Source organism: Lonchura striata, chromosome 1A (genome assembly GCF_050655825.1).
Source record: "Lonchura striata isolate lonStrDom1 chromosome 1A, ASM5065582v1, whole genome shotgun sequence".
In the NCBI taxonomy this organism is placed as follows: domain Eukaryota; kingdom Metazoa; phylum Chordata; class Aves; order Passeriformes; family Estrildidae; genus Lonchura; species Lonchura striata.
The window spans coordinates 17326919-17352603 of record NC_140741.1 but is presented as its reverse complement, the minus strand read 5'-3'; the positions used below and the strand labels follow the sequence as shown (position 1 = coordinate 17352603).

Sequence of the window (25685 nt, the reverse complement as noted above, 5' to 3'; positions counted from 1 at the left end):
TATTCTGCTTTACAAAAGCAACCAGGCCACTACAGTCTATTGACTTGATGCTATTTCTGCAAGAATGCCCAGATTAATGATCCTCTTCATATTTACAATATAGCTTTAACTACAGCAAGAATTATTAATTTTGGCATTCATGCTCTTAGCTTAACAAAGGCAACAGAGTATCTTCTTGGCAAGTCACAGTCAAAACTACTATAGGATGTTTCTAGAGCTCAGTCATGTTTTGTCCTCCTTCCAATATCTTCATGTTGCTACTACAGAGACCAAGATAAATTAAGTGAAACAAGTACATGTTTTCTATACATTCAGAATGTCCTGTATTCACAGTTTCAAGCTACTTTACCATCTGCAATGCAAATTACTACTTCCAACTTAATGCATCTGTAGATATTCCTCAGGAAACGAGGATATCCAAGTGCTACTGGCTCAAACGGGTGTAGAATGAGGCTCAAGACAAATGGTATTTCATTTTGGGAGATGCTTTACAGTATTTCCTCAGAGCTGATCACAAATGGATTTAACCTGCACTTCTCTCGAGAGAAAACTGATGCAGAGCAGTGCTGAAGTGAATTCCAAGGTGCAAACTTAATGCCTTGACCAGTACTGCAAAGTCAACCACTAACCTGTGACAGTCCTTGTGCTCCTTCAAAGTAGCTCAGGAAAAGCTTGGACTATTTGCTACCTGCTTCAAAGTGCTTTCACAGGATTCACTCCACAAGGACGCGACTGAGCTGCACTCAGGAAAAGCTTTGGTTCTGCGGAAGCAAACTTCCACTCCTGCAGTTATTGCTACTTGAGCTATACAAACAAAATACTACTGACAAAAATTACAGTAACTCCAAACCTAAGTAGTACTGGTACCTGAAATGGGAATGTGTTTTGCTAGCCATTGGGAAACTTAGGATCTGTCAGCTGTTGGATTTCCCAAGACCAAATGAACTTCACAGCCTTCTTTTAAAATATTTCATAATACAAAGCAACACTGTCATAAATAAAGCCACTGCTTGGAAGAAAATAGTAACAAAGAGTTCAAAAATCTTAGCAATCTCTAGTTCCAAGGACATCTTACTGAACTTAAAGGAAATATGAGACAGCGTCAATAAAGTCCATAGGGAGAAAGTACAGAAGATTAAGGACTTCAGTGCCTTCATGAGCTCTAGCAACATCCTTGATAACTGCTACAAAGTAAATTATGTCTATTTAAGCTATTTGTTTCAAATCAAAGAGAGTCTGTCCAGTATAGTAGCCTCCAGCTAATGAAAATGGTTACCTCATTTCAAGTTACAAAAAAATCCCAGCTCTCCCATTTGTATAAAGATTTTTAAGGTTTTGACTGAATAAAAATAAAACATTCACAGATTAATATAAACAAGAGGAAAAACAAACCCTAAGCGGTGCTTTTGTAAAACAACAGAATTCCATTGGAAATGGTCTTTATTGGTGAAGATTTTTCATTCACATGAGTTTTCTTTGTCCTGAATCACTTCAAGCTTTTGTAAAGCACATGTGCATGTACATGTATACATGCTATACACACATACGCACACTGCCATGTGCCATAAAGCCATTTTGAAAAAATTTCTTCGCTGGAGTCTGTACAACAGACTCTCCATGTAAGTTTGTGTTTGCATGTGCTCATGCACACGCACAGACTTTGTACACATGGGCACTTATGTGACCAAAGCGCAAAGTTTTTCAGAGTATCATCAGAGTAGAGTTCATGCCTGCCTAGCCCCAAACCACATTGCTGGGCTTGAGTTTTCTGCTGTGGGTTCCTTCCCATCTCCTGCCCCCCAACCCCACCCTCCCTTTCACAGTTAAAGCCTCTTTTCCACACAAACTTATGCATTGTTCCATTAGGTAAACATTTTCTTTTCAGTTAACATTTTGTAATCCAGACCATTCTTGGTATAATAGCTTTAAGAAATAAGGTGTGTGAGATGATCAAAGCCTCACTGCCAAAGTCATACACTTTTCCATACTGTCCTTCAAACTGGAGGCTTTGAAAAGCAATCTTCTGACAGAAAAAGAAAAGAACCACCAGACATACCAGAATTTGCACAACTACAGGACCAGGCATTTAAGACTTCAGAGTCCAAGGTTACAAGGGACAAAGCAGAAAGTTGTCTTTGATACAGGAGCTGTAAACCTGTGTCTTGCTCCCCAGTGCCACAGGACCTCTGCTCTCCTATCTTGAGTCCAACAGCCCATTCTGCCACTGATGCACAACAGATACAGACAGCAGAATAGTGCTCAAATCCAGAATCAAGCTGCAAAAAGGAAGAAAGATTTGGAATAGTGGTCTTTTGATTTTAAGAGTACACGTAATAAACAAGCAGCTTTCCCAGGGAAGTTGGGGACGGCAGGCTGTCTGCCCAACACCAGCAGTTGGTACAATATCCTCAGAGACTCTTGTGGTCACAGAACTTGAACATTTCTACAGCGCAATCCACATGAAAACATATCAAAATGGTATTTATCATTTCAACAAGCTGCTTGATTCTTGTGCAAAAGAAAAGTACCATTGTATGGAAAGCTACCTTTAAAAAAAAAAAAGAAGTGGGGGAAAAAAATAAAGATCACCCTAGCCCTTCTCCCTACCTATACCACACTAGAGATCTCACAAGTCTATTGTCACACCTTTTGCTCATAGGCCTCTAAAATAAGAATTGTCTCTGACATGTCACCTTTAGCATAAGTGAATGCAACTTCAATAAAATAAGTTGTTAAACTAATCCTTTGGAACAACTTCACTGTCTGCACCCAACTTTAACACAAACTGATGAAAGCAGCAACGGAATCATGTTAAAAATATAATAAATAATTCACATACAACATATGTTAAATTACAAAGAAGGATTAAATTGCCATTTCTACAACTTTTTATAGATTTAGCAAGTTTCTAATCCGTTTTATATCAACAGCAGTACATATGTTCTTCATAATAAATTTAACATTGAAGGACTGTCTAGAGGCATTATTTATAAAGCAAGAACCACCAAGTGAGCATTACAGCACTTCAATAAATGTTTAGCTTTTTTTTTTTTTTTTTCCAGTATCTGTTCTCCAAAAAGATTCAGGGGTTGTCTATCCACTTGGTAAGTCCTCCTCTTCATTAGTCAGGAAGAGTTAATGTCATGACCTCCAGTTTCATTTTGAAATATTGGTTAAACCGAACAATTGCATACCTGGTCAAAGGGAGAGAGACATATTCCAGGTTAGGAACAGCTAACTCTTCACATGACAACAGCCATGCTAAGTAGGACTAGTCAAAATTCCACTGACCCCAGCACCCTGTTTCCAAAATTGACTCTTAGCAGCTGCCAAAGGAAGAAATTACGAACAGGGCAATGACATTACAGAATTTGTTCTCCGCCACCCCCCAGTCCCAGCTTGCATGCTGCTTCCAGGTTTATCAAAGGTAGGGATTTAACTGTTCTTAATGGACACTCCAACAACTGCAATGCCACAGAAATTTGATCCTGATGATTAAAACAGAAGTGTCAAACTTTTGGGGACACGTTTTCGGGTTTGTCACTGGTGTTTTCTCTCCATCTAGTGGTGACTGCCCGGTACTGCGGCATGAGACAATCAGGAACCCACATCAGTGTTACTCACAAAAATGACATTATACAGCCCAGAAAACTGGCTTAGGCAGTGCAGAAAATCCTCAAGTGGGACCTTCTGCCAGATAAAATGATGAATTTTATCACTTTGCTTGATCCCCAGAGCCCAAAGGAGAAATTAATTCCTCTGTTTGCTGCCATGAAAGATCTTTTTAAAAAGGCCAAAGACGCAGGTATCTACCTGAAACAGAACTCAACATTCATTCGTGATAGAAAGACTCTTTAAAACAAGAATAGCAACTTCCAGGATCAACACTCCACGCAATAAGTAATCAAGCTCTTTTGTACTGTATCTTTGACTCGAACTGTTGGAAATGTAGATCTTGCATCTGATAGACAGCACACCTCACTGACCAACTTGGCTTTTATGCCTTTGTCTCTGCAGCAAAAAAAACTTGGTACACAAAAACATTATGTCCCTTGCCTTGTAAACAATGTGTTTTAGCCCAGGAGTACATAATTAGAGAACTTTCCACAACAAAAAACAGTGTTTTTTGTTCTGGAAAGAAAAAAGACAGCTTTTACTGCCTTGTTTTCCCTTACAAATGAAGGGTTTTCTTGTATGATCACAGAGGTCAGGTGTGTTGCTCAGATCAGAGTTTCTGATAGCTGGGGTGTTGGACTAAATGTAAAGCCCCACAAGTCCCTTCCATCATGTAGTACTCCATGATTGTACACAGCAAGCATACTTACCCTAGAAAATCAAAATCAATGGTGGAATATTTGGCTTGAATGAGAGCCCACAATCCCCAAAAGAAGTGTGAAGCCTGAAAGAAAAAAATTTAACAGCAAAAATTTACCTTATCTTAAATCTAACATGTAAACATATTCTCAGAGAGACAAAAAAATCTGTAACACTCAAACCCCAATCTTTTTGTGAAATTACTTGACCACTCTTTACCAAAGAGATTTATAAGCGGTATTACAGAATTAATTACTCACAAGCAGACAAGGAAATTCATTGGAGTCTAACTCCCTCCCCGTGTTGAAAGCAGCAACTGATCGCTGCTTTTCAAGAGGAACAATGTTCCATTTATAAGCTATCACCTATTATGTAGATTGTTGTATGACTATATATACACCATGCTTAAAAATGCTCAGAAATGTAATCACCACCTCTACTGCTGTAAACTTCCATTATTCTCGTGTACTGAACTCCAGTGCAAACAGGAAATTCCTTTTCAATTTTTAATTACACCCTTAGACCTGTATAATTACACTTGCTTTCCCTCCCGACTTTGACAAAGAGAGATGCAATGCTTTAAGAAAAGCTCTAATTCATCAGCATTTACACAAATTTCTCATCTGTTCCATCTGACTCCATTAGGAGTCCAGAGCAGTAGTCTGGAGGCCTCTGCTCACTAGCAGATTGAAAGTATGGATCATATGAATGATAAGATGTTAATACACTTTAAAATGAACAAGTGATGGCCATGAGCTTGACAGTGTCCTTGTGGAAGACACTTCTGGACAGACTTTGAACTTCAGTAAATGACTGCTCATATTAATTACCTAAATGGCTTCCTGAAACTTGCATGTAACACTTGACCAGGAATTTAGTAGACATCCATGGACACAACTGAAAACACCTCAAAACAGCAACTGATCTGTGCCCACATAAATCCTGTACCTCTGGTTCAGATAACTTGGCCAGAGAGCTGCAGTTCATCATTTTACATCAACATCTATGATTTATGTCAAGTTTTCCCTTACCAAAGCTTCCCACATGAACTGACACAAGAGTCACATGCTGTTTGTGAATCACAGGAAGACTACAGGCAAGTCCTGACTTGTTCTCTAAACACAACTCCATCCTCTTAAACATTACTATGGCCATTGTTTGAAACAGACAAAAGAGTGCTATTGATTTTCAAACAGACCACCAGCCTGCTAAACTGCAGCTCTAACTTTCCTAAATGAATGGGCCAGCTGAATTTAACAGTCACAACTAACATTCTAAAAGAATAGTAGCACACAAGCCGTTGTTTTTAAAGCTTGTTTAATAATCAGCTTCCTGTTAACTCTACTTCCTCACTGCAGCCAGTAGCTTTTGCCAGAAAACTCAGGGCATTACAGTAACAGTGCTGTGCTTGAATTAGTAGGGACGAGGACTAAAATAAGGCCGAAGTGGCTACTTTAGCCTTATTCCTCCTACAAATAGCTGGGAATGTTATTCTTCAGAAGAAAAAAACATACAAGCACTTTTGCTGTAACATTTCCTGTCACATCATCTAGGCAAAACAAGATCAGCAAGAGACTCTAGAGTGACCTATTTATCTGCAAAAGAAAAAATAAATAAAATCCCTATGTTCTAGTTTAACAGAATGTTATCTTATTTTTAAAAAGGCTTTTAAGGCTTATATGTCTTCATGAAGCACTACCTTGTTCTGTCTTCTTACCATTACAAGCAAAAGTTCAACAAAGACTCCCTATAAGCTGTGGCCAACTTAAACTTGCCAGGCCAATAAACAGCCAACAGAAATCCTCACTCAAAGCTCATCTCCTCGTTCTCTGAATGTGCTTCCTTCACTAGGAATATTCTATAATGAGTATTTAATGTGCAACAGAGAAGCAAGTTTCCATAGAAGAACGAAGTTTTATTTCTCATGGAAGTTTTCTTTACATGCCACTATATTCAAATTCAAGAAAATAGCAACTACATTTGTTTGCAGAGTATCAGGTTTCTCTGCATCATTTAAAATATTCTAATCAAGTGTTTGATACTGACCAGTGCAAACTGATTGACTTGGACATACAGAACTTCAACTTCTTTTTCACTGACTTCTGTGCCAAATCCTTTATATTCTTTGTAGGCCTCAAGGTAAGATCTCAGCCATTGCTCCTGCAATTTTCTGTTGGGATAAAGGCTGTAGTCTACCTCATTCACTCCTAGGAAAAAGACAAGAATACTATCAGAACCTAACGTTGAATAGAAAAACCACGAGAAACCCTTTAGTACTACCACTAGTAGTCCATTACTGTGCCCTTTCCCACCCCAACACACAGGCACAGATTGATGTGAACAAATAACCACAATTTTACTTTGACCTCACCTTAAATTACATGCTGCCAGCAAGTTCCCACATACAAATCAGTGTTCCACATTACAAATTTATGTTTTCAGCCAGGTAGTCTGCTTTTATGCTGGGATTCAACACCTTGCGTTTTTGAGAAAAAGCTTAAGAAAAAGTATTTACTTTATGAAACAAAAACCCTCACAAATAGATAGAATATTATGTATTTTGTAGGAAAAGAGACTTGTATGCCACAATATCTCAAGCCAAATCCAGATGCATACCCAGTTATCACTGAGTCCATATTTGAAGAAAACTTACTGTGACTCTACCTCTCTCCTTCCCAGGGCATTGGTAGAATTAGGAGCCCATAATTCGTTTTTATCCTATTTTTCTTCCTATACTGAAGGTGCTTAGTCACAGGCAATATGGAATCTTCCAGGAGCCCCAAACCTGGATCACAGGTCACTTCCATTATCATCCCAGTGAATTTAGGAATTCTCATTAATTTAACTTGCTTTCCAAATGTTTAAATTACCAACTACACAATTCAAATTACCACGCATACACTTTGATTTTTTTTTTCTTTATTTTTAAGTTATCTAAACTTAACATTGTTTGTGAAGTAACTGGTAGATTATGGCTCTTCACTTAACCACAGTGTGCTTTCCATCTGCTCTAATTATTATGTAGGTTTTCCCTGCTGACCCATGCTGTGAAATAGTACAGCATACACCTGAGGTAATTTCTCCCTTATGGATTAAGTGGAACGGGCATTTGCTGTAAAGAATTTGAACTAGCTAATAAATTAATCTAAAACCACCATATTCCTAAAATCCCACCTTTTCTCTATGACATAGTCTTAGCCTCTACTTCTTATTTCAGGACAGGCCAAGTACTTAGTGCACACATTCAAAACCACCAAAAACCACATAATCCTGCCTTTTGGCACTGTGGAATCCCACAGAATAGTGTAGAATATTGTCAACACATGCACCTCTAGTGTGACACCCACCCACACTATTTCCCCACAGTGGGCCATATCTGCTGTGTCACCTCACAGAAGGATGAGGTGAAAGCTGTGTATTCTGAACTTATCTAACTCTGCCAGAACTTAGGACATGATGTTTCAATCTCTGAGTTAGAAGACCTGCAAAGGAAGGGCACAAATGGTCTGCAAAATGAGACACCAACACATTCTGAGCTGACAGCTGTAAGCATGTAACTAGATACACAAACAAACAAACAAAAAAATAATTAGTTTGTTGGATTTTTTAGTAAAACCAGTCAAGTCTTACCTCAGAAACCCAATTATTACCTGCAAATTCATTGAAGTGATTTCCAATGTCATAAGCCAGGTAGTTGTACCCAGAATACTCATAGTCTATGAACTGCACATCACCTGTGTGAGAAACAACAGCAACAACATTAGAGTCCAGATTAAATCAAGTACCAGCCCTGATCCTTAGGTATCCTTTGAAGATTTTTGGGGAACAGACCCATCTTGTACCCAGCAGTGTGCACTCAGACATTTCAGGGTAAGACTATGACTTATACAGTATGAGCTATTTAAGAGTAAATATTCATTCAGCAAAGCTCTAAAATTTAGAGCTTACAATTCTCCCTGCTTCGAGTCTTAGTAGGAGAATTTCAGTTTTAACTTCTACCACATGAGGGCCTCCCTCACTCTCAAAATAAGAAGTACAGCAGCACAACCTTTCGTTAAACTTTATGTAGAAATAGCAGATCAATTTCTCCCCGACTTAAAAAATAACAGTCCTGTTTATTCTCACACAAATGTGCAGTCACAGTGGACTAACACACTGCAATACGCTGATACTTCCTGTTTCCTTTATCACTCTTATAAAGCAAGATTATTTTTAACTGTTGTTTTTTTAAGCTGGATTCAACTAGTCTCAAGAAACCATCAGACAACCATAAGGTCCCAAAAGCCATTAAACTACATAGCATTGTGGAAACAAGGGCTGATAAAGCAGCAAAACACAGCCCCAAACATCTCCTAATTGTATTCACCTGCACTGAAGCTGGGGAAAATGCATTGAAGCTGTTCAAGAGCAGTCAAAATGCAAACAAAATGGATTAGGTAAAACTAGAGCTCTTGTATTTTAAGGGAAACCAGCAAAATTACTAAAAGCCAGAAAATGAAGCAATGGATTAACAGAAGATCTGTTTTTGCACTAGAACATTAAAAAGTAAAACCTTACATTTCTCACTGCTATACTGAAATGAGTAATATTCACCATTGCACCCTTCTCCCTCTCCATATTCTTTTTTAATCACTACCTGCATTACTTAACAAAAACATTCACTCTATTATAATGAAAAATCTATTAATATGACTTAAAACTCTAGGCTAAAAAGAAAACAAAGATAACTTAAAATTAAGTACATTATGTATGTACTTCCTAGACTAAGGATTTTAGGTGCCTACTACACTGACTCCTTAGGATTTAGGAATATTGTACATCTCAAATAAAATAGTTTCACCAATGTCCTGACCAAGTTAGCACAGAAGTTTATTAGAAATGTTCTTTTATGTGCAGTTCATCTTTGCCATTCTTGAACTCCTAACACAATGACGTTTGCCAGATGGACAAATCTTTTTGTCTAAGCACTTAAAATGGAAATTCAACTCTACAACACAAACTTAGTCACAAATCCTCCAAGTCTGAGTTCACCTTTACTTCTACTGAAAGAGAGGCTTGCTTACCAAGGTTATTATGTTAAATCTTTTAGGTTCTAACAAACCAACAGCCCTGCAAAGTGTCAAGCTCCTTCCAGGAAATGCTGTTGGAAGTGGAAAAATTGAAGTTCTCTAGAGCTTTGAAGGAGCAAATCTTACAGCAGTGCAGGCAAGATCTCACTGTCACTGATGAACTTATGCTCTGCCTCACTGGCAGATTCCCAGCCTTGCTCTTCCCACTGCTTCTCCAGTGCTGCTTTTCACAACAGACACCTCTAAAGCCACACACCACTTAAATTCCCACCCCTGGCTAACGTTCTGCTACACAAGTGATCTCCTGAGTCCCTTCTGCCCCTCAGCCAATTAATATCACTTGTATTGAGAGGTTTGCTTTCTTCCTTTCTTACCTAAAATCCAAAAACAGCTGGTGAAAGTCTGCTAGTGAAATATCAACATAAATACTTTAAATTTTTCATTAGCAGATTTCATCTAGAACATCTCTGGGTGCAATCATGAATTCATAATTACATTTAAACAACGTACTTCCAGATATAAAGAATACTACATATAAGCAGAAATTGAAGCTAACAAGATATGTTACTGTCCTCATGAAGCAGGAACAAGGACATACGCAGCCCTTGGGTAGCAGATGGAGAAGCTACTGCTATTGACAGAATAGGCATGTTGAGAGTGTGGAATATTTCAAGTTGAAACACATTTCTTTTTTCCAGACATGTCCTAGGACAGACAACATACAACATACCCCACAAAAACCACAGGAAGATACAGAACGGAATTCATTGTATTCCATATCCCAGAAATGCACTTTTACATAGATCAAGCAGCAATCAACAAAGCATCTGCTGGATCTCTTCAGGATCTGACAGGTAGGAGGGGGAGGACACCTTTCTTCCTAGCTGCTTTTCCTTTTAAATGGTTTCATAGGGAAAGCACTTCCCCTGCCCAAGTCTTGGCTGTAGCTACCAGAGCTGAAGGATGTATCCCGAGTTCTGTCCCATGCTGCTCACCAGGTGAGCCCCTGAGCCCGTGGAAACAGCTCCAAAGACAAAGATCTGTGCTAGGAATATGCTTGAAAATTCACACAGCTCACCCACCCAAATGACATTTTAACTATAAATACCCAAAAGAGCTCCGCAAAACAAAACAGGTTTTTAGATCAAAACCAGAAGCCTTAAAAATGCCTCCATCTTCAGAAGCACTGAGCACCCACAAACTCCTACCAAGGACCATAGAAAACCTTGGGTAGGCAGAGGGGATAAACAGAACAAAACTATCCATCTACCTACACACAACTCCCTGCCAGCTGATTTTCATATATGCAAAAAGAGCACACATAGAAACAGAACAACATTCTGATGCTGGATCTTGTTGAATAGCAAGTATTTGAACACTCTTAAAATAGCAGGTACTTTTGGAAATTCCCAGTTCATGCTCGGAAAAAAACAAAAAAACACAACCACAAAAACCAAAGACATTTAGGAGCATCAGAGCACAAGGTCTATAAATAAGCAGTACCAAGTCTCAAGCATATTTTGAATATTCGTGATGTCAAAACTGCAATAAAAAGCAATGTGAAGTGCTAAACTATATCCTTCAAAGGGTAGATGACAGTGATAATTATAAATTATGTAAAGTACCACTTGCAGATTTCCATATCCTGAGTGACTGAGAATGGACATTAACAAAACAGCAAGAGGCAGAGTTCTCTTAGTCACAGCAGGAACAAATTCAAATCAGATGAGTGAGACTCCATTAAATGAAGTTAACACTCAACATGCTCTTCCAGGCTCATAAATAAGGACAGGAGACTGATTTTTCTTAGAAGCAGTATGTGGCATGACTATGATTTTTCTTTCAAGTCTGAAAACTTAATGTGAATTCAATGCAGAGGACAAATCTAAGGCAAAGCTCAGGATCATGCCATAATTATTCATACAGCATTGGACACAAGTCCTAGTATGCCCTGATGGTCTGTAGCTTAAATAAATCACCACAAATCCCCCCAACAAGTAAACGTGCAAATTAAGCATTCAAAAACAAAATTATAAATACATTATTACTAAAATAAATAAAGTAGGTTTTCTTTGTGACAGCTTCTGAAAAGCCAGACAATACTACCAGTTTTGCCCAAATTTTAGTGAGGAACAAATTAAAAATAAGGTAGTTAATCTAGAAAATCAATTTTCTCTTGTTTTCAGTTTAGGGTCACCAAGGTCTTTTGGATACACAGAAGCTTTTCCAGATGGAAAAGTGAATTTAGTCAGAGTATCGCATTCACCAAAGCTGTCAACTACCTTCAGACAATTTGATGCCATTCCTTGTGAAGCTCATCTTTTAAAAGATTATATTTTCTGGTCTTGTAAAATTTTTCTTATACAAAGAAAAGCTTTTGCTCTGCTAAACACAATTCCAGTTATGCATGTTTCTTTGCAGTTAAAGCTGAGCTTCCTGTTGATGCTCTGTAAAAAGTGTGCTATAAAAAAACAGCTTCCAAATGACAACCATCCTTTCTACAGTTGGCATTGAGGTTTGGTTACTATGAAAATGGTCCCTGCTGTACCCAGATTGCACAAATTTTACAACACAGTACATGTACAGTGTTCAAGCATAAGTTTAATAATATATTTACTTCATATTTCCAAGTGCTTCCCCCAGCTGTTCACAGCTTGCTTGAAGCCTAAGTACTTGACAAACCTCCTTCTTTCCCCACCCAGTCTCCAAACTCTAAACATTCACACACTTGTTGCTGTAGGATTGCTCACAAGGGATGCACTATTGGCATTGTTTTTCCCCCCATTCTGCTTACAAAAGAAAAGCTTTTTTTTTTTTTTCAGTTAGGAGCTTCGAGCCTATCAGCCACAACAGGGAAGCTTTTAAAGGAATTCCTCAGATCTTTTTCTTTTGTTGCATGGTTCTGCTATGAAAAGTAACCACAAAAATTACTTTTATCTCAGTGAGCCTTCTCTGGAATGCTAAAACCCAAGGTAAATTCAGCACTAAAAAAACCCCACATGGTAAAAAGAGATTTAGTTTTGGTACTACAATATCACAACTCCAAGTGCTTTCATGCTTTCACCCCTTTCTCTTTTTAAGCAGAACAATATTCCATCATTGAAACTCAGTAAAACCTCTCAAGTTTGGTACTGAATTCACAGAATTTAAATTTTATGCTAATAGCATTGTTAGGGTGCATTTACACATATAGGCATAGATAACTTAAGCAATTCCCTTCGAAGGTGGTATTACTCAGAGGGAAACTTCTACACACATCACTAAAAGAGCTTATTTCCTTAGTTCATATGGTGATGCAGACATGATGCAGAATTCACATATGATGCAGAAATGTGCTGGCACATACAGCCAGTTTTCATACTAGAACCAGAACCAGCTTAATTTTGTTCTTCTTTTTCTTTAGGAGTTTAAAGCACATAACTTACATACCAACAATCTTATTCAACTGGCACAAAAATACACAGCTACTAGAAGGAATGCACCATCCTTATTTCAAGGGAAAACATAATCTGATTAGTCACATTCAGCTGAGCTCAGGTATTTGAAATGGAGGAAAATTGTGTATTGTTACTGCACAGAGGCCATTTTGTGGTATCACAAGTTTGCCTTGTTTGTTTTAATTCCTGATTGATTCACTTAGTAATCAAGCCCCAAACCACTAAAATCAATAAGCTGTGGGTTTATATGGAAGCTTTAACAGATCTTAATAACATTAGCCACAAGTTACATTCTTGTTCTATAGTAATAGAAACAAAACTGTAATTAATTTTTGCCAAGATGTCTGCTGCCTACAACTGTTTAACAAAGCACATATTTACAAAAGAAATCTTTCAAGATGTCTGTGTACCTCACGCAGAAAACAAACTGAGCTACTGAATGTAGTAGTTAATATCATTAAGATTCTTCATTATGAAAGGGTATTTCCCACAGACCAGAGCAAAATGTTACAGAGACCATTTTCATGTTATTTTATATACTTGAATGATTTTCTTTTCTTCCTAAAAGCTTGATATAACCAGATCAAAATTAGCATTCAGTTATGTACTTTGAAACTCAGGCATACAGGCAAGCTGGGGATTAACAAATTCATGAGGTCATTAAAGAAAAGCAAGGAGCACTGATTTTCTTCCTCTATACAGTAGCATACAGATGAAAATTAGCTAATTAAGCATAGGTATCACTACCATTACACTGGGTCTCAAAAGCTCAAAGTGACTTCACCTCAACAAGTCAGTAAAACAACACCACTGATGGAGCACATGCAGGTACAGCACACACAAAGCCCTCACTACTCACACCTACCTCTTTTCTTGTTGTAAATAATATTCTTACACAACAGGTCATTGTGACAGAGCACCACTGGTGATCCTAAATTTGACAGCCTCTCCTTCATCCAGGCCATCTCTTCCTGAAGAACTTGAGGACTCGGAATGTCATTTAAGAACCTTTTCAGGTATAAGGAAACAGAGTTAACATTTAGTACTCTGTGTTCCATAGCAAGCATTTGTAATAAAGTACTTTTCTCTACATCTCTACATTCTTCCTGCAAATAGTTCAACAGACCCTCTCCCAAATCAAGGTATTCTTTCCCAAATTATGGCATTCATTTTTTTCTGTCCTCCCCAGAAACAATTTTCTGAAGATTATCTGTGCTGTAAACACTACAGTAGTCCAAGAATCAGGAGCAGAACATGAACACACTCACACACATTTTAAAGGTGCAAAGATTAAAAGAATTACTGCATTAATTCATTCACTTTTTGTTCACATTACAGTACTTTTTCCAAGAAGAATACACAACAGTATTAGGTACCATATGTATCTATACTGAGGAAATTAAGTTTTAGTCGAGTCACAGGATACACTTAAATGGCCATTTTGTACTCTACATTTTCGTTACCTACTCATGTGTTCTCAGTTTTCTTAACAATTTGACATTGTAAAAGAAAAAACACTTTGCTAGAGCATTCTTTAATTACAATGCAGCAAGAAGGGTGTCCATGATTTCAAAGTCACATGAAGAATATTTTTAAGCTGAAGTCTGCCTTCTGAGCAATATGAAGTCTGATGATATTGTACAAACACAGAATCCAGCAGAAGGAATGCAAAGTTGGGAAAGAACATGATTAAATACCCACCTTTTATTTACTTCCTCGTCTGTAAATTCTGTTGGTATGAGAGAGAAGTATTTCCCCATTTTCAGCCACAAATTGGATTTAGGGATCCATCCATTGTGTGCATGAATAGTATGGATTTTAGCAAGCTGTCTAGCAATGAGTCTAAAAAAAATTAAAATTAAATTAGTATTATATTTAACTGAAAAATTCTAAAAAATACAGCTCGGGAATTCAAAGAGGCTTTAAACAAGCCATAGGGTAGAGTAGCACATTTCAAGACTCAAAAGTTCATTAGAATCACTACCTGAGTAAAGAGAAGGAGGAAGGATTGGAGTTCAGTAACAGCACACAAACTTCACCTGCATTTACGGCCTACTCTTGCTTATTTTTCCAAGTATTGATTTAAATTATCTGCTATTTTTAGGCAAATACATTTCAGCGCACACGTGAAAAACTAAAATCTTGCAACATCAGCACTTTCTATTCACTGCTAATAGTTTAAAAAAATAATTTCTCAGTGGAACTTTCTGGTATCTATTCACAAAAAGAATGTCTTGGAAACAGTTGGAAGTACTTTAACCAAGTCCAGCCCCCTACATCTCCACTACATTCAATGACCTCTGTAATGGTGATTTGCAAGTGTTAAACACAATAACCAAACCTTTAATGAATACAGTGCTCTGTGGAGGCATCAGGGATCACTCTTCAGAACTGAAATACCATAACTAAGGCAGTGTGAGCAACAGTTTAGTGCAGCCTTACAGAAATACACATTTTCTGCTCAAACTCAACTCAAAGTCCTTCAGGCCAGGCAGAACTTCATAAATGCACAATGAAACAATGAAATTTTTTTAAAAGGGTTTAAAAGCTTACCTGAAGATGTCTGGATTGCACACATGCTCTGGATCTAGGGCTTCTCCCGGCATGAACTCGTAGCACAGGCCATTGTTGAAGGTGCAGTAGAGCTGCGGTGCACAGCCGTGGGCCTGCAGCACTCGGAAACTCTTCACCTCCTCGTCCCGGTCCACCAGCAGCTCTGTCTTGTTCCCATAGATCCGAACCAGAACCACATCGTCCGTCGTGTCATCCACGTAGCAGCCAATCAACTTATTGGTGATTCCATCGGTGAACAGCTGGAAAGCAAAAATAATGCAGTAAGCAACTCAACTCTGCATCTTCAACAAGCAGGAAGGGAATGCCGAGTTACCCGTCAGCTCCCAAAACACACATGTTCACTAGACTGGGCACTGAGAAATAAAATCTTAAAGACAGAGAAGTATCATGAAGAAAATACTTGAATAAAAAATGGGGGGGAGGGGGGGAGGTTGTATTTACAGTCATGTCTCTTCTTCTACTCTGTGCCCTCAAAGCCCTAATTCTTAATTTAACCCTCCCACAAAATAACCTCAGAGTAAAACAAGCAAGCAGCAAAAAGCAGCTTCAAGTTGGATAACAAACATTTTTTAATTTTTAATAGCAGTGAGGTCAGAAACTCAGCTGAAGAAAAAAAGAAACCTATTTATCAGGATCAGAACACTAAGCATTCAACGACAACAGTTTGATTTCCTTATTTACTCATGTCCACCTTCTGATATAACTTCTGCCTCAAACCCTAAGTCTGGCCCAGAACAAAATACTGACAAATGCAGTGATCTGTTGTGTGTCAGACATTACTCTAAGCCATAGTATTTAATGAAAAAGTGCTTTTGCTAAAAACACACACCAACAAGCAGAAACACACCTACAGGCATCATCATTCTTTAGAACCTTGGACAGTTTGGGTGGGGCTTCTTTATGATCTCGGGGAGGGAGGTATTTAGGGTTTTTTTTGTTCATTTTATAAAACAGTAAAACCAAATTCAGGGAGTTTGAGTTCTATTCCCCAATCCCCAAGATATAGCCTTTATTTTGGAAAGTAGTATCATTCAAACACAAGTGACAGATTATTTCCAAATCTCAGGGGTTTAGAAAAATTAAGAATTCAGAGCAATTTTTTTTAATTACTAAAGGAAAAAAAAAAAAACCAACAAAACGGAAGTTGGGTCAAGTCTCCCTGTTTAGAAAAAGACAAGACTTTCATAGTAGATGTGTTTTAGCTCATATACTTTGCTTTCTCCAACACCGCCAATTTAAATGAGGTCAACAGATTCATCAATAAATCCAGAAAAGAAGTAGGGAAGTTTCAGTTGTCATCACAAATTAGAAGAAATAAACCAAGCTCCTGATGAAAGATGCAGAAGATACAAAGGTACTCTATTTTCTTGAACAGTTACAAACACTCTATCTTGAAGAAGTAGGTATAGCAAATTATATAACTTCCATCTAGACAGGGTTACCATAAATTCAAATAAAATTGCTTACACGGCCTCTTTGACTGACTCAAAATTAAGACTTGACAATTTATGGGTACAGCTTATTATTAGCTATGACTTTAATAACTTAAGGTGAATAATGAAGAATCCTGAACAGTGATCACTGTAACTGTTACAATGTTAAGCACTGCAAGTAAGAAAACTGTTCCACTTAGCACCATAGATAATGGGCTTGAGCAGTGCTTCACAGATTTGAACAGGCAGTACTTCAATGCATTTCAAATGCTTGTAAATCACAAACTACACCCTTATACTATAAATGTACCCATTCATAACCTTCCCACTCATAGGTGTATGGTCACAGAATGGCTCAGATAAGGAAGGGACCTCCTGGGATCCTCTAGTTAAACCTCCCTGCTCAATCAGGGCCAGGCAGAGCCAGCTGCCCAGGACTGTGCCCAGGGCAATCTCCAGGAATTCTGGAGACTTTATAACCTGTCTGGCATCACATTCCAGCATTTGACCACCCTCATGGTAAAAAAGTGTTTTCTTTAGTTGAGATGAAACTTTCCATGTTTTATTTTGTGTCCATTGCTTTGTCTGTCACTGGGCTCTGAGAGAAGTCTGAATGTCTCTTCAATTCCCCCTCCCCAGGTATCTAAGATCCCTGCAATCTTTCTTTTTTCAGGTCAAATATGAAAGATTCTCCAGGTCCGTCTGTAATCTTCATGAACCTTTGCTGGACTTTCTCCAATGAGCACGTGTCTTCCTTCTACTGGAGAACTAAGAGCAGGACACAAGCACCTCAAGATGGCAAATCAACATACAAGTACTGATCCTTGTACCTTTTAACATAACCCCATAATTAATTCATTTTAAAAGTATGAAGTGCACTTTGCGGAAGTGATTAATGTTGAGCTGTTTGAGTCAAAAAGTATCTGGTCTTCCACGCTTAGATAAAAACTTCCAAAATGTAGTTCAAAGAAAAAAAAAATGTACTATGAAAAAGACAGCTCTAAGGTCATAAAAAATAAGGTCATAAAAAATAATAGTGATACTACAAAAACATACATTAACAGTGCTGATGCAAAGAAACAGTAAGAATTTGAGTTGTTATGCTGCTGAACAGAAACTGCTGGGCACATTACACCTTCTGTCACAGGTCTATTATCCCCTTAAAACAAGTTTCATTAGCACTAATAAAAAGAAGTCTGCAACAAGGAAATTGGACTCCCTCAACTGTTAATTTAGGAACTCTACTGATTAGCATCTATTTGTAACATGCTGCTACAAATAATTATTTACACCCAGGAGCATTTTAGTTCTTGCTTCTTAAACAGGCAGAAAGGTTCACTTACTTTTCTAATAACATTATTCAAAGTAGACAATTTCCATATTCCATCATAAGAAAACATCTAGTGTTTACTACCACCAGTAAAATAACATAATAGTCACTTTACTGTTTTATTCAGAATGCCTTTACTATTTAAGGAATCAGCTTAGAAAGCCTGGCCCAAAACATAACCTGAAATGAAGCAGAGCAACACAGACATTCTATAGCAAAAGCATCAGTTGAGCATGAAAAGCAGAGAACAGACTCTGATGACGTGGGTAAGATAATCAGTAATATCAAGGCCACGTGGAAGAAGATGGAAGAATGTACAGAATGCAATGAAAGTAGAAAATTCTGGGAATAAATTAAAAAAATGCAGAGACAAAAGAAGAACACAATGCAACACAGAAAAAACCTCCAGCACAAGATTCTGACATGCCTGTAAATCCCCAAAAAGTTACTCATTGTGATATGTGCTTATCACAGCTTAATACATACTTTCACATGAGGTGATACAAAGGTAAAACTAAACTCAGAAACATTTCTGGAAATTATATTTATACTGCCCACTCAGATCTAGCTTGAATCCAAGGCTTTCTAGAAAAAAAAAAAAAAAAAAAAAACAACAAAAAAAAAACTGTTTAATGATGCAGACTTAAGGTGAGAAGCTACAAATAAGCTTAAGTTACTCAAGTCTCAGAGAGCAGCACATAGTATAACCAAGACATGAAGCACCTTTGAGCCAGCTTACCCTAAAAGCACTGTTATTAGGTTATTAGATTCCTGGAAAGGGCATATGATGCATATGCTTCCACCTAATAAGCAGATGTTCCATGAAAAACTTCTCTCTAACCCCTTCGTTCCAAGTGTTCAGAAGAATGAGAATGATATTGCAATCACATGTAACAACAAATAAGACAGAAATAGAAGTGCCATGGTGCAAAGTAGAAAGTACTTATGACTCAGAAGGGCTGACTTTTCCCTTCTAGACTGAGTTATGACATCCACAGGAGGAGAACACAGGACACAGTACTGTAGTGCCATAAAAACACAACAGTGATGTGAAACTGCAGCATAAATAAACAGGAATTCCCCAGATTCTGCTGCTGAACCCCAGACTAACTTTAAGATCTCCAGAAAGGAACTGACTTCAATAACATGCTTCATTAATGTTCACAAAACTTTGACTTTGTATCGTAAATCTAAATTGATCTTTCTTCTGGAAAAGTATAGTCTACACAGACACTTCCACAGGTATACATGTCAAGAACTGAACTTGAAACAAGGCTACTTATTTCTTTCTCTGTAGCTGTTGTAGTTGCCTTTCTGTAGCTATTCATAAAAGAAGGACAAAGTACAACTACTGGAAAATGCCTTGGGTAAATTCTCACATGAGAAGCCTCATTCAGAGGTCTCCAGGCTCTGGAGCCACATACTCCAGGTCATTTCACGCAGCAGGTGAAAGTCACTGTCTGCAGGATTTAGGAGGTCAGATGATCAGAAGCAAGATCAGTTGGTGTTAAAAATACCAAAAAAAGCAGGAAGCAAGCACGTCGGCAGTACTGTTCTCTGCCAAGTTCAGCCACAGGCTGAGCTACAGCTTCCGCTGAACTCCTGGGGTGCTGTGCAGGACAGCAGCACTCACAGCAGGTCGTGCTGGCAACCCTCACGTGGTTTTTCATGACTACCAAACCATACACACTATAGCTTCAAGGTGAGTGGGAGTTTTGTTTTGGGCAGTTTTGGGTTGAAGGCTGGCTTTGACTGGAATGCGTGACAATATGTTAAAGTTTTTGGTGGGGATTTTCTTTTGGCAGAGCAGGGTGGGTTTGTTTTGTTTTTTTTTAATGTTGGGGGGAAAAAAAAAGAGAATAAGTTACTTATTTTTCACCTTTTTTCTGGAGAATATTCTTCGACCTGAAAATAGTCAACATCAGGTAACTAGTTAACACTTTGAAAGTGATTAATTGGCTTTACAAATTTTGTGATACTGATTAAAACAGTTACAGATTTTTAAATAATAGTAATACCTTCATCAGAAGCTTAAAAAGCCTGCAGAAACCAACCCAGCCTCCAAGGACATCCAATCCTGCTGGCATTTCCCGTTGACTGTGACACTGCGTTCAAGGCACACCTCAAATTACAGTTTTTCCACAAAACATCAGTAATGCAGCCCAGTCTGCAGCTCTAACTTTTCTTATTCTTCTCCTCACTCATCACTTCTCCATGTGGAGCTATCAGCACTTCTCTGTGGATTTGGTCCTTCCTCTATATGTGACGACTGCTTTCTCAATTCTCAAGTGGGTGACATGCCAAAAACAGCTGAGCAATAAACATCTCACTTGAAAAATGTTAACAGCACTGAGATACAAAATAAAGTTTACTTTGTTTCCCAGACACTAACATTTTCAATTATTTCAATGCTTTTAAACCCACACTCAGTCTGCTTAAATAAACTAAAAAATATTGCAACAAGTTCAGAACTCTGAACCAAATTACAGTTTGTTATAAAAACAATATTAAGATCAACACAAGTAAATAAATTAGATCAGCAGCCAGAAAATACTGCCTGAAGAAAAGTTACTGAGTGCAAGTCAGTCAGGATGAAAAATCAAAAAAAAAAAAAGGACAAAAGCTAATCTGGCAAATATAGAAGTAGATGGGTGGTTGTTTCACTGGCGAAAGTACAATTTTTTGTAAGCCTTGGGTCCATCCCATTCACATTTCATTGCTGCAGGAACAAATCTTTGCAGATGATAGTGTTGCAGTAGTAAAATCCTGCAAAGTGTTGATAAGTGCAAAGACATGTAAATCTTGGGGGGGGGGGGTGGGGGGGGGGCGGGGGGCAGGGGACGGGACCCAAAAATAAGAACAAAAAAAAAAAAAAAAAAAAAAAAAAAAAAAAAAAACACAGTACCAGAAAACAAGGAAGGCCCAAATATTTCAGAGAATTAAAAAAAGCACATTAATCCAATTTATTTGGAGATAATAGTTGCTTGCAGGATTTGCATGGGGAGGCTATGGAATGTCTTTATGAAATACATAATCCCCCTTTACAAAACAGATTCATTCCACCTCTCCTCAGGTTTCATCCAGGACAGGAGCACTGTTAGCCAGCCTAACATTTTCATGGTTTTAGATCTTTGAATGATTCCTCAGCAAATTTTTCCCACATATATCATTCTGGTCTACCCAAATAATGGTATAAATTAACACTATTAGTATTAAGCCTTTCCTCCAATAAAACCAGACAGCCTTTATTCTCAATAAAAAATATTATTTCAGAATGGTAAGAAATACTGATGTTTTTTTCCTGCACTGTAACATTACACTGCAGAGAAGAAATTGTGTATTAACCTACTGAATCTTTCTTTGCCACCAGACTTACAAGAGATAGTCATGGGATAAAAGAATCCTGAATCAGCACTAGTAAAGTGGTAACTAATTTTCCCATATTGTAAGCAAACATTGATCTTCATTGAATCTCCACAAAAAATAAGGAATTTGTAAGGTGAGCAACAAAATCCAATCTGTAAGCACATTTGTACGTAGGAAGGGTAATACAACCTCTTTAAAACAGTCAAGAGTAAAAACAATTAAGTTTTTATATTTTATTAAGAATCATGCAGAATATAAAAACTGGAATGCCCATTGTCAATATTCAGGCAGTTTACAAAACTCAGAAGCCCTGTTTTGAGCTAGAAGAGCATTTTTTAAGTGAAATTTTAAAAAACACTGTTTCTCACGTTCACAACAACCAGCTTTTGAATTTAGCAAGCAGTGAGTTTCTCAGCAGAAGTTTGGCAGAGGCCTCCAAAGATTCCTTCCAACCAGAACTACTCAACATTGCTCTTACCAAAAAACAGCCGTTCCAGAACCAAAAGTGTCTACGGCAAAAAGCAGAGAAAGCAAACCTTGAAATTCAGAAATTAGAAAATCAAGCACCCAAGCCTATACAGTTCCTAGGAAATTTTCAGCTGACAACTGCACAATCTACGTGAAGATGAGTGTTTAGACAGAAAAATTCTGTTTCTCCCTAGCAATGTGGGATAACTTGAACAGTTGTACTGCCCTGTAGGGACAAAATTCACCTATAACTTCATATAAAGGAGATACATTACAGTATAGCTGCTTCCATTTCAAAAAGTAACAGGTGATGCTTCTAATGTTATAGCCTTGCTGATAAATAATACAATAAAAATTAAAATCTTCAGTGCTTAAATGATTATATTTTCATCTTCTGTCCTACACTTGTGATTTATGCTATGGTATAAAAAAATTGTAAATGTTAAAATATAGTTCTGATTTCAGGTACTTATAAATCTTAGGGAAAGCAGGGATTAAGCATTAACCTATACTAACTACAGTTTCAAAATTATTTAGCTGACTAAACAAGTTAACACACAAGAAGTAAATTTTTGCAAGAGAAGTTAATTAACTTTTTCAAATTAAACTCTGAACTCTTCAAGTGCTTACTAACTGTTCTGACCCAAGAATCACCAAGAGCAAAGGTAGCAAATGTCAGAGTTCACCAGAAGAAGCAGTAGCTGATTAAACCTATCATTGTCCTGTCATTAAATCTATTCTTTGTCCACTTTTCTGTTTCAGATTAGTGAGGCATATTTTCTTCCCACCCTCATCTCCCTCCCTAACACACCCACCTAAAGGAAGGATTCCAGGGTATCCTCCTGTTCGCTCACAGAAAGAGCCAACACCTTTCTGTATTCTGAAGTACACCATGAATGGTTGCACTGCCATTGCTGCTGTTGGAGCCTGCTCCAAACCACAGGCACTCCTGCTTGTTCCACAATCACTGCAGCTTCAACAGCAGCTAGAGAGTTAAAAATAAAAGGCCAGAGCCGAAGAGTTAAAAATAAAATAGTTTTGTGAATAGAATGCTCTTCCACTGTTCAAAAGGAAAACACTCAGCTGAGAAGTTGTGCTGTTAAACTTGGTTAAAACTAAACTCAATACATTTCTTAGACAGAAACCTCTAACCACAAACAGTTATCTCCTACTTCACTTCAATGTGACCAGTCAACAGAGACCCTGCTCCACACCAATGGTACTGGTGATTTTTATTCTGTTAATTGTTTCTCACAAAGGGAGTGGCAGAAGGAAGCAACATTTTTTTTTTTCCTTAAAACTTTACCCAAAGGATAGAGTCATCCCTGCTTAACAAGATGTTTTGGTTTCGTTTTTCAACAATGCTGAATGAAAGACATAAAAATTTTTTGCTAAGAACGGCAGTCATCAGAGAAAAAAAAAAACCAACTATGTATAACTTTATGTAACCATGCAAGGAGCAGCAAGTTGAATTATGCTTATGGACTCCTTCCAACTCAAGATATAAAGATAACTTTAACAACCTTGTTTAACTTTACATGTTGTAAAAAGCTATTTTTATTTCACCTCAAGATGTTGGGTCTGTGTGTAACTTATGGCCACTGCCTCAAACAGATTATTTAGAAAAAGCTCATTAGCTTTATTTTCATGCTAACGGGACTGTCATGTGTCAAGTTCCATTTTTCTTTCAAGACATCAGAAAACTGCAGTCAAATTACATGCTGTTACCTCAACGTGCTCAACTTTCCTATACAAATTAGTTCAGCAGCTCTCCAAAAAGGACCTTCATTGAAATGAGACACTTCCACATAATAACAGCTGCTGAGTAACACAGCTGAGCATATAATAAAATGCTCGACTAACCACAGGCTGAACTGCTATTTCAGCCAGACAAATTGGCTAGAGTTTTTAAGTCCAGGGGCCATGTTAAGCATATTCTAGAAGCACAAAAGCAGCCAATGCTCCGGCAGATGACTCGTCATAACTCCGAATGCCTGCTCATTCAGTGAGCAGCAGACAGCAGCGGCGATTCTGCCAGGAGCAACGAGCACGCCAGCCCAAACCCCAGCCCCGCTGCGAACACAAGACAGATATTTATTATGGTTTTATTGCAGGAAGCACCCGACAAGGGCTCCGCCGCCCGTGGGAGCGCCCCGGCCTGCTCCGATGGGCCGCCCTCCGCTCTACCCAGCCCGGGAACACGCCCACCCCGGCGCGGGCGATGCCAGGAGCGGCTCCTATTCCCTCCCTCAGCGAGCAGCTCCTGCTCCCTCGCTCGGCCCGGCTCCGGAGCTCTCCCCACCGCTAGCGCGGGCAGCTCCGGCGGGCAGGGCACGGCAGGAGGAGGACGGAAGGAGGGAGGGAAGGAGGGAGCCGAGGATGCTGCGCGCCGCCCCGCCCCGCCGCCGGGCTGCCCAGCAAATGGGGCTCCGCGCAGGGGGCTGCGGCGGCGAGCGGGGGAAGGAGGGAGGGGAGGAAAGAAGGCGGCAGCTCCCCCGCACAATGGCCGCCCGCCCTCGCCCCTGCCTCGCCTGCTGCTGCCCTCCCCGCCGGCCCGGGCTGCCACGGCCCGCGGCCCCCCGTACCTGCAGAGTCACCTCCTCGGGTCTCCAGTGCGGGCGCAGCCGGCGCAGGAGCTGCAGGGCGCCCTGGCGATAGCCGGGCCCCTCCCGCTCGCTGACCGTGATGTCCAGCTTGGGCACCTCCGGCGAGCCAGGCGGGACGTGGATGTAATTGGACATGACAGCGGGCAGGACGCGGCGCGACACGGGGACACGAGAGTAGGCAGCCCTCGCTGGCGCTCCCTCCGCAGCGGAGCCGGCAAGTGACGGGGAATTTCCACTTGGCTCCCGATAAAGCGGCTCCACCTCCCCGGCTGCCGCGCGGGGCAGCCTGGGAGAGCGGGCGGAGCCTGCCCCGTCCCTTCCCGAGCCGTGCCCGCAGGTGCCCGCCCGTCCCTGCGGGAGCCCCGCCGAGCCCGCGGGCGCCCGCCCCTCCCCGCTGTCCGCGGGATTTACCGAGTGTGGCCGGCGCTGCTGCGGGAAGGAATGCGGGCAGCTCTCGGGCGAGCGGCTGACCCTAAGCGGGCTCGGAGCTACCTGCTGCGCTTGATTTTTTTGACTTTAATTTGGTCCCGGCTTTCAGAACCCCTCAGGGCGCGCACTTGCTCAGCGCCCTGATCCGCTCCGTCTACAGAGCAGCTACGTTCTTTCAGTTGTCCCCCTTACTTGTTTTATGCTGGAAATCTTGTTGCCTTTAAGTTATTTTCGGCGCAAAAAAAGGAGAGAAAAAAAAAAGGAGAAAAGGCGAGAGCCCAGACTACACCACGGCTTGTACCAACCAGGAGAAAAAAATTCCCATATTTTTTAGAAATATTTTTATGCTCCCCCTAATAGTCCTACGAGTACCTGCCTCCTGTCATATTCTGTGCTCTTCCCACAGAGGAAACACCGACCAGGATGTTCTTCTGTAAGAACAACTGAATCGAGTTAGATGAAGACACAAGAACTCTGTAAACAGAGGTCGGGCTCTCTGAAGAGCTGAAACAAACCCCGGTCACCCCGGTCACGGCATCTTTAATCTTAGTATTCTTTTCCATCTAAACTTTGTTTCAGACCAAAATCTTCAGAGCCAGGAATCTGTCTGGGAGAACTCAAAAAATATAATTGCCTTCTGCTGTATTTTAAATTAAAAT

At 39.4% G+C, this 25685-nt stretch overlaps 1 protein-coding gene across 1 annotated transcript; it reads right to left on the bottom strand.

Moving 5' to 3' along the window:
* Positions 1-2789: 2789 nt before the first annotated feature.
* On the bottom strand, positions 2790-24862 carry ETNK1 (ethanolamine kinase 1). The gene is made up of 8 exons (XM_021552041.4): positions 24577-24862; positions 15374-15633; positions 14522-14662; positions 13686-13828; positions 7965-8048; positions 6361-6521; positions 4326-4399; positions 2790-3194 (listed from the first exon to the last, which is right to left on the bottom strand). The coding sequence occupies exons 1-8, from the start codon at positions 24730-24732 to the stop codon at positions 3122-3124; spliced, it is 1092 nt and encodes a 363-aa protein (XP_021407716.1). The 5' UTR covers positions 24733-24862; the 3' UTR covers positions 2790-3121.
* Positions 24863-25685: the final 823 nt, after the last annotated feature.